The 9,917-nt window shown below is 36.2% G+C and overlaps 1 protein-coding gene across 1 annotated transcript; it reads right to left on the bottom strand.

Moving 5' to 3' along the window:
* Positions 1-2,804: 2,804 nt before the first annotated feature.
* Positions 2,805-8,988, bottom strand: LOC150105758 (TNF receptor-associated factor 6-like). Its single transcript, XM_090394547.1, has 6 exons — positions 8,968-8,988; positions 7,984-8,142; positions 7,290-7,448; positions 5,485-5,631; positions 5,075-5,170; positions 2,805-3,204 (listed from the first exon to the last, which is right to left on the bottom strand). The coding sequence occupies exons 1-6, from the start codon at positions 8,986-8,988 to the stop codon at positions 2,848-2,850; spliced, it is 939 nt and encodes a 312-aa protein (XP_090250673.1). The 3' UTR covers positions 2,805-2,847.
* Between the last annotated feature and the right edge of the window lie 929 nt (positions 8,989-9,917).

The following is a 9,917-nucleotide window of genomic DNA, read 5'->3' as shown; positions in this document are numbered from 1 at the left end:
AGATCACCCTCGAAAATGACAAGGAGGTGTGTTTTTGAGGTACTACTGAATCTTAGATGTCAAGATTTGTAATATATGATTACTACAAGTATCAGTAAAGGATAAAGGGAAGTGAAAGTATTGCTTTTAGAGTAGCAGGGATTTAAAATCAGTGAATAGGACAAAGCATATGTATGGGTGAAAGTACATTGCCTGAATTATTCAAGCATTTTTTAAGAAATCTGAAAGGGGAAGTTAACTATCAGGACACATAGTGAAGCTATTGGCAATTCAGCTACAAAGGGTGAATGGGAAAACCTATGATGATAATTTAGTAAGTAGGCTTTTGTAGCAAACATGACCAAATGCAGTGGAGGTGTCTCCTGTGGCCATATTGATTTCCTAAACCTTCCTCTAACTTGGTCTATAGCTGAGTGATGCTAGCAGCGATATCCACTGGACCAACAGCGGCAGAATCCATATTAGTGGGCAATGATTAACTGGTGTGCTTCCAGATGATGATCGATTTGATTGTTCATTACTTTTTCCAATATTTTCGAAAGAACTGAGAATGCAATGAGTCATTAATTTGATGTCTGGCTTTTATCCCCTCCGAACCAGAAAGATTTCTGTCATGCAGGATATTTAGATTTAGAATTCTGACATCTTTCTGATAAAAGGATCGAGGATATGTGCAGTGGGCTGTTTTTCATGGAGTGGGGTTGCTTTGCCTGTCATTAATACAGAAGTTGGAGGGAAATTATGTCTGGATAGGCTATTTTTTGCATGGAACAAAAAAGAATTGTGTTTTGGTAGCATTTAAGTTAATAAGGTTTTCATCATCCCCCCTGAAAACACAAGGAGATAAGTGTTTCAGGTACTGAATCATAGAATTATTCAAGTTTGAGTCACTGAATCGTAGGCGATGCTTCACTGGCGACCTCGTTTGTTTGGATTGTAGACAAACAAGTTTCAAAAACTAATGAAAAACGTCAGAGTGGTCAACAGAATTTAGAAAGTGAAAGAAATAGCAAATAAAAGCATCTGAATGTTGAACCAAAGAAGAACATCGTAAACAGGGATTCCAAATTGCTATTCTTCTCTGATATGGATGAGAGATTTGCAAATTCATCAGTTACACCCTGGTTTGTTTTTATGAAAGTGATATTTCTGAAGATGTCACGAACTAAAATTTAAGCTTATAAGTGCTATAAACAGAACATCACTCGTGGTGTTCTGTTTATAGCACTTAGAAGCTTAAATTTTAGTTGAAGTAAAGTAGCGAGTAAACGAATGCTTATACTGCATTATTATTAATCACTTTCACTGCTATATACGATATACAGCACTAGACTAAGTGAAATGCATAAAGGACAACTTGCTAAAAAAGCATTCATTGGATACAGCAAGTGTATTAGAACGTTATCTAGAGCTTTTTTCTTTTTTGCACGTTCTTTACACACTGACAGTGAAAACCAAGTTTCTTCTAACACACGTAATGCTTATTCTTTGTTTTTAGTATGTGACATGCAAGAGATAATTATGCATTTTTAAAACTATATTTTGAATCCCACCAACAAATTACTATTAGTCTATAGTACTTGCTAGCCTAGTTTGCCCAGCGGATAGTGTATTCCCTCACCAGCCAACACGCTGTGCATTCGAATCTTACTGTCGGCATGAATATTTATGTCTTTAACTAGAAGATGCATTTCATCACCCAGTGTGACTACCATCTGGCTTATTTGAGGACTGGAAAAGTTTCACTATTTGGTCTCTAGAGAAAGATTTCCAGATAATCTAAACTTAGCGCCTGCTCACTAATATTAATGTACTATGATTAACAAGTCCGGTCAGTGGGATTCACTTTATAATAATAATAGCATTGCTATCTTATATATAAGGGGAGGATTACATAAAAACTGTTCTAAAGACCAAACTTGGAGCTTTTTTTTTTTCAAAGCCACTAAAGACATCCATGCCCATGGGGGATTCGAACTCATTGTTTGAATCATGGCAGAAACAGTTAACTCGGCTAGTCAGGCCGGGCGAGTGGTTTACCAATACGCAATCCTGACTTTCCCACCTAAAGAAAAATAAATTTTTCTTTAGGTGGGAAATTATTTCATTTCTAGTTGCCTCGCTTTTTAGAGGCCTGAAGTGTCTTGAAGCCCCTGTTTGGTCAGTATGAAACAAGATTTCAGTAATATGTAAAAAATAAGAATAACAAAAAAAAAACTCAACTCATTCTCGGTACTAAACGTTTATAACTTTTCGTGCACTGCAGCTAGTTTTGTTAAATACAAAACTGTAAGTGCGACTTGGTAAAAAAAATTTCCAGATAACAGTTTGTCCATAGTTGAGAGAACCATAACTGGCAGAGTGCCATTAAGAGTCAATTCATATTGAACGGGAAGGGATTAAGGGAATCATCACCGACAGGCGAAATCACGTGCTTTCTAAATGTTATACAAACGAAATAGTTCCCACTTTAAAAAAAACTAGAATGTTCGTAAAAGAAAAAGATAATTTTCCGACCTGTAATAATAAACAAACACCCCACAAGTTGGATCGATTATCCAATTATTGGAATGGATTCGCCTTCTGCCATGAGCAGAAGTGTCGGGGGTTCTCTCATCTGTGGTCGAACTATATCTGTATTTCACTATCTGGCCAGAATACCATAACAACAAACATAAATTTTCTAATCAGCACAGAAGTGTAAGTTTTAAAGAAAACAAGAAGACACATTCAACTTCTATTTTATTGAATCTTCTGACAGAAGTACACATTATAATAACTCAACCAACTCATCTAATGTGATACTTCAACATAAAACCGCTCATTGACTAGGCACAATTATATCACTTAATCCTGGTGTACAGAATCCGAACTTTCCGAAATGGTACACACGGGACAGTTAATTATAGTGCAATTATTCCAGTGAGAGAGGATCTCGTGCGAAGACATGCAATGTGGAACTGGACACTTCTTCCCAGCTTGACAGGAACTCATATGGTTGAGCACATTTCTCATCCTACGGCAAAGAGGAACTGAACACCATCGAGTCTCGGCATTTTCTGTAGGTCTTTGCACTTGTCGACACTGATGAGCGTGTAACAGGACACGAAGTTGAGCATTGATCAGTTTTTGTTTCTCTGGATCGGTAGTCAATGGGAATGAATCAATATTTTCCGGCACAATAGAAAGACATCTTTCTTGTTTCTAAAAAAGAGAGAAAACCCAAAGACAAAAAGAATAAGAAATACAACTCGAGTTTTGAAAAATAAAAATACAATGCGAAAACATTCGAGAAACTTAAAATTTTGAACAGATGAACACGTGATTGTATCCTTTTGTTATAGCGGATTTAAGCCAATTTCCTGATGTATATTTTTCACGGACCAGATCGACATCAGCGGCCACACAGGACCCACATACTGAACTCTTCTTTAAATAATATGTTGGATTTAATCCAAAACAGTTACGCAACAGCAGTTAGTGTGTCTTCAAAGCAGTTCATAAATTTCAAGAGAATTTATTTATTGCTTTCTTTACTGCATTGAGAAATTATATAAAATGACAAGGGCGAGAAAAAAAGTTTAAAAATTTTTTATTAGGTAATTAGTTGGATCAAAAGTATAAAACTGTGCGTGAATACCGTAATGAGAGTCGTACATTAGATAAATGATCCCAGGAGTTGGGCCAGTGAGAGGTCAACTTATTGTAAAAGCAATGATTTAACTTATGCTATGATAACTTAGAGCTTCTGTGTAGCTCAGTGGATGTGGCGTTTGCACACCACCGCGCTAGGCCGCACGAAGGAAGTCTTGGTTTCGAGTCTAGTCGGCGACTAGAGGAAATTTTTCTAAGCCTTTTTTCGACCGGTTCCCGAGTTAGTCGATCTCTGGCACGGGCAAGCAGGTTTTTCCTCCCGGAAACTCGGGTTTTTCGTCCTGTAAACTCAAGAAAATCGACCGTAGAACCCACATTATTTCAGACATTAAATATATTGTGTTAGGGTTAGAGACCACGAGATGGCGGCACATTTGAGCCGTCTCTCTTCACTGAGTACCGCTTAATTAGTGATAGCCTTGGGCCATCTGTCTCTGATTGGGTACCAGTGGAGATTGAACTGCCCACTCAGTCTCCAAAAGTTAGATAGGGCTAAATGGCCTCGCCTACTCCCGTATATACGGGAATAAAAAGGCGTTAGCTGATTTTTTTTTTATTTTTTTTTTTATGATAACTTATGGAGGTGGGGGGGGGGGTGAAGAGACGATCAGTATGCTGTTGCTTTATAGCCTTTGCTCCAATAGCAAAAGAATTACAATGAGGTATAAAGTCAACTTCGGGGACCAATACATTAAATTCGATAAACTTTCTAAAAATTGGTGCACCGCGAACGCAAAAAGCTTTTTTGAACAATTCGTACTATACAGAAAATAACTTTGAACATCAGTCAAATGAATAGATTAACTGAAGGAAAAATAACCGAGAAAATAGAGGGGGGGGGGACAAGCAAGGGACATGCACACCGAGTGCAGCACAGTCAGAGGTGAAAAAAAAAAAAAAAAAAATATATATATATATATATATATATATATATATGGAAAAATACAACCAAAAACGTGATATATAAATGAGTTATTATTTAACACATGATAGATCGGCAGCATGAAAAAAATAAATGTTCAATTCTATTCACCAACCAGAGAAACTTTTTTTTTTCAGCGGAATCCCACGTTAAATTCTTCGGTAAGTAGGGTTTATTCTCTCTGAAACCTGAGTTTTTAACCTTAAAAGTTCAGCAAAAAACAAACTCATGCTAGGTCACACAGCCATGACAGTTACGATCAGTAATACATAGAAGGAAGTAGATATTTGCATCCTTTCAAATCTTACGTCAAATAACCAAGGTGAAGCTGCCAACCGATTCCTAAAATTATGGGTATGGCGGACAGTCTACTCCCTCAGGGAGCTTAGTCATAGAAATTTGTTCATTTTTCGTATTAATTTAAGAAACGATCTCCAAATAAAAATTACAAACTAACAGTAATTCTTTAAGTTGGAATGAATTTTTTTTAAACCTTACCCCAAGATATTCTGAGAGATCATGCAGCAAACCATCAAGTCTATTTGACGTTAATTGCAATTCTTCTTTCAGTTTTTTAATTTCCATGCGCAGCTCCTAAAATATTAAAGGAAATAAATAACACGTTTTTTCAACAGTAAACATATCCAGTACTTTAGTTAAATATTTAAAAAGTTTAAGATCTTGAAATATGCACAAAACTCCACATTTGTTGGTATTTGTCTATATAAAGTTCTCTGAAATACGTAAAATCAATATATTTAATAAATACAATTTGCATGTGCTGTGCTGTCACCTAGTAGCCGCTAAGAGAAGTAAATGATGTATGGCAATATCGGACAACATTCATAGCAATAATACACAGCAATAACTTTTTGTAGATAAACACACACGATAACAACATAACTTACTGCGGTCTCCTCTTTTCCATACGTACAGCATGCACCATTTTTCTCGACGCAACCCGCAGCAACATACTTATCCATATCCCTATAAGTGATTTCAGTTTGGGAGGAAACAGAAGTGGCTAATAAACGTTCACAGACTTCTTCATGAGCCTGAAATGAATTATTAATAATGCAAATAAATTGCATCAAGTTTTATTTATTTATTATATTTATGTTGTTATTATTATTAGTAGTAGTAGTAGTAGTATTTCATTTCATGTTGAATTACTTGTAGTGTTAATTAGGAAAAGAAAAACAAATAAAAGATTACTAATAGAGACAAAAAAAAATCTGACATTTATGTCACATAGTACGCGTGTTAAAAATAATTAAAAAAAAAAACTATCGAAAAAGTAGTAATTTTTTTATTAAGTGTTAGTTTATAAGTAATCAACTTTTTAATTAACTAAAAAGGTAGTTAATTTAATAAATCGTTCGCTCTCTAATAAGATGAATATCCAATAGTACTTGAGAAAAACCAGACGACACAGTATTTATTTTATTATTATTCTAATGGTTGATTTTCATTAATGGAAGAGATCGAAGATGACCCTGTCATGATCGTAGAAAGCGGATTTGTATTTAAAAAAAATAACTGGGGCCAGGGGGGGGGGGGGAGTAAAAGAAATCGGTACTCGGTTTTGCTTTAATTCGAATAGAACCACAGAGGAAGCAGCTGAAACCGACCAGTTAGCTGGCTGCGAGATTAAAACCACAAGTTACCCGGATAGAAAACTTGCCACCACCCGATGAAACCGGATTAACTCAGGTAGAAAAGACATTCTTAGGTTTCACGCGTCCTTGAAGGGATTCGAACCAACAAAAACGCAAATGTAGCATCGTCCTCGCAAGACAGCCGTTGTTCATATTTCATCATCATTGATGACGAGTGGATTCCAACACTTAAGAAGCAATATCACCCCTCCCCCTCCATTGAGTCAGCCGACTCATCGTGCTTATTTTGCTTTTTTTTTTTTTGAACAAAATGAATGTTACATCAACTTTCGGCGTGCTTCCTTGGCAACACTGTCCTATTTTTGTTTATAATACGATGCGTAACAGCTTACGACGTCAGAAACAAAAACAGGCAATCAGTAGCTAAGTGATAAGACGCTCATCACTACGTTAAAAAATAAAAAATAAATGTTGTGCTTCGTTCGAGTCCAAATTACGCCATAAATATGGAAATGTTTATGGCGTAATTTTGAAAACAAAACGTTAACACGCCAAAGTTTTTTTTTTCTTTTCACATTTCCGCTTTGAGCATTTTCCAACGCAATTATTTGTTGTTATGGTAACTGGAATCGTTCTGCAGACATTTTTTTATGAAAATTATTATGAGGCTTACGCAAGTTTATGATTGTTGAGAAGTTCGATGACTCGAACTTCTATAACATATATACATTTGCAGATATAACATAAAAGTTTAAAAATTATGGCACATTAAAATTACTGGAGGATGCATTAGATGATGTCCGGATATATCTCTTATTCAGTATCATGAATAATCCATAGAAGCTTGTGTGAAACTTAGGGCCGAAACAACTAAGGCTATAAAGCCAGTGTATTATGTCTGTAAATTGCGCGTTTCTCTGAATCGGTTTGCCACTGTTGTGTGGGATGAAAAACCAAGTTCCCCCCTTATTTTCTGATTATGCAAATTAATACGGTTCTATACTAATACCAAGAAGCGCAGAAATACAATATGCACTCGTTCTGGCGGTAAGTTCCCTCCCCCCCCCCCTCCTGTCCCACCTCTAAATACTTACACGATATTGACCTCTTTGAACCTTCTTTCCACAGAAACGACAAGTCAAAAGCACACTCGGACATTCTTCCTCCTGATGCCAATTGAAATCCTTACGAAGTATTTTTCCAGAACACAACTCACAATCAACCTGTGCAAAATCGCATACCTTTGAGTGATCCTAAAATAAACAAAATATAAGATTAGCTTTGAATCAAGAACATTCTATGCTTAGTAAAAGTTCACTTCACACACGTGAACAAAAGAGAGAAAAAGACATGCAGAATATTCCAACTCGCCTCAATGTTTTTGCGCAAAAAGACTTCGTTACAAGTAGGACACATGACGTCTGCCTCGAGACACTCCACGTTGATGTGGTCCTTGAGATTCTTCCGACACAGCCAATCAGTGCAGTGTGGACACGTGATCACCTCTAAATCGCAATTCATTTCATGCACCTATGGAAAGAGACAACTAAATATCGTCTGCATATATATATTAAGAAATGGTAACAGACGATATTTTCGCAACAGCGAAAATCCCCCCCCCTCTTTTTTTAAACATGACCACACAATTGCTTATTGCCTAATTTAAAATGGAATTAAGAAAAACCTGTTAATTAAATACATTAAATACAATTATGTATATAGAAAAAAAATTAGGGAGATTAAACATCAATATGCATTTCATAATACAAGATTTCCGCAAACACTTACACGGAGTTCAGTTCTCTGAGATTCTTTCCCACAGAAACGGCACGGCAAAATCACTTCAGGGCATTCTTGTTCGGTGTGTTTCCTGTAATTTTTGCGCATTATTTTCAAAGAGCACAATTCACATTGAACCTCGCCACCTTCGCACACATTTTTGTGCCCCTAAATAAAAATAAATTGAAGCAATTATAGATATTTATATAAAAAATATCGACGTATCACAATTGTATTTGGATTTTCTCAAAGTATCTCTTTTGATAACTGAAATGAACGGCAAAAAAATTCATTAAAAAAACTCGAAATATAGATATACAAAAACTTTTAATAATTATTATTATTATTTGAGACCTCCGTGGAATCAAGGATTCATCGAGGGAGGCCTAAAATTACCCAAACAAGCTATCATACCTCCCCTTAAATTCATTCACAATAGATGCACTCACTACCCTCTAAGGACAAATTATTCCACTCACTCACTGCTCTCTGGGAGAAAAACCTAGCTCTCACCCCTTTCTTGACTATGAACAAACTTAACTTGCATGGATGCCCCCATGTTCTCTCTCTCTCTCTCTCCATCTTCCATACAACGAAAAATTTCATCAGCTGATATCCTATAACACCCATTCAAAAGTTGATACACCTCTATCATATCACCCCCTCTTTCTCCTGTTAACCGGAGTCTACAATCACAATCGCAATCTGTCCTCATACTCTAAATCCCACAATCCGGATATAATCTTTGTAACACTTCTTTGCACCCTTTCCACAGCTTTTTTTTTATCCCCTTTGAACCCTCGAAACCAAATCTGCACACAATAACCCAGGTGTGGTCTTATCAAAGCCTTATTAAGAAGCAAAATTACTTCCTTATCCTTACATGTCAAGGTTCGCGTCAATAGCAATTATCCTCTGAGTTGTATTTGCAACTTTTGCTATGTGATATATGCACTTTAAATTCCTATCCACCAATACGCCAAGATCCCTTACCTCTTCAGTATTTTGTAACATAACCCCGCTAATATAACATGCCGCTGGAACTCTAATCACGCCAAAGTGCATAACTTTACACTTACTAATATTAAACTGATAGCCATTTTCGTTTGCCCAAATTTCCAATCTATTCAAATCATTTAGTAATTGCTGAATATCAGTAGCATCCCTGATTGCCCTGCCTATCTTCGTATCAACGGCAAACAATTGCACATCTGATGTTAGATCTTAGATTCTGCCCGATGTCATTAATGTATAAATTGAACAATAATGATCCAAGGACCCCTGAGGTACACCACTGTCACCTTAAATCTGGCAGATTCACACCCACTGTATACCACTTTTTGATATCTGTCTGTCAAGAGTTTATATTCCAATCCCATATTCTCCAGTTTATGCAACAGCCTTTCGTATGGTATCCTATCAAATGCCTTAGAAAAATCCAATATTATCATAGTGTATCCATTCCCTTTATCCAACAGGGCCGTAATAACATTGTTATGAAATACGAGCAAACTGCTAAAACATGACTTCCTTTAGTAAACCCATGCTGCTCCTTGCAGAGCATAACATGTTTGTCTACCCATTTCAGTATGCGAGTTCTTACCAACTTCTCTAAAATCTTCGCTACTACACCAGAGATACTGAGAGATCGGTAGTTAGACACATCAGTTTTTGCATCATCCTTGTACAATGGAATTATTATACATTCCTTCCATTCCTGTGGTATCATTCCTGAGCTGAGACTCAAGTTATACAAACATGTGAAAAGCGTGGTCAATTGGCTGAACATTCCTTTAGCAAACAGGTTGATATTCCATCTGTTTCTATAGACAAATTGTTATCCAGGTTATGCAACAGTTCTTCAATCTCATTTTCATGACTTTCTAATCCTAGGGATTTTTTTCAAAAATTATATTATATATGTTTACATTATTCACATACAT

Source organism: Typopeltis vanoorti, chromosome 6 (genome assembly GCF_054136105.1).
Source record: "Typopeltis vanoorti isolate ZY-2024b chromosome 6, IOZ_Tvanoo_1.0, whole genome shotgun sequence".
In the NCBI taxonomy this organism is placed as follows: domain Eukaryota; kingdom Metazoa; phylum Arthropoda; class Arachnida; order Uropygi; family Thelyphonidae; genus Typopeltis; species Typopeltis vanoorti.
Note: the sequence above shows the minus strand (reverse complement) of the source record. Positions and strands in the feature narration are given on the sequence as shown.

What these genes read in the sequence shown, in the direction of transcription:
- LOC150105758 (XM_090394547.1), bottom strand. Translation starts at nt 8,988, where the DNA reads ATGTTACAAAATACTGAAGAG. An exon ending in TTCAAAGAGGTCAATATCGT is followed by an intron (nt 5,632 to 7,289) that starts GTAAGTATTTAG and finishes AATTCATTTCAG; the next exon opens with GCTCATGAAGAAGTCTGTGA. An exon ending in ATGGAAAAGAGGAGACCGCA is followed by an intron (nt 5,171 to 5,484) that starts GTAAGTTATGTT and finishes TTAATATTTTAG; the next exon opens with GAGCTGCGCATGGAAATTAA.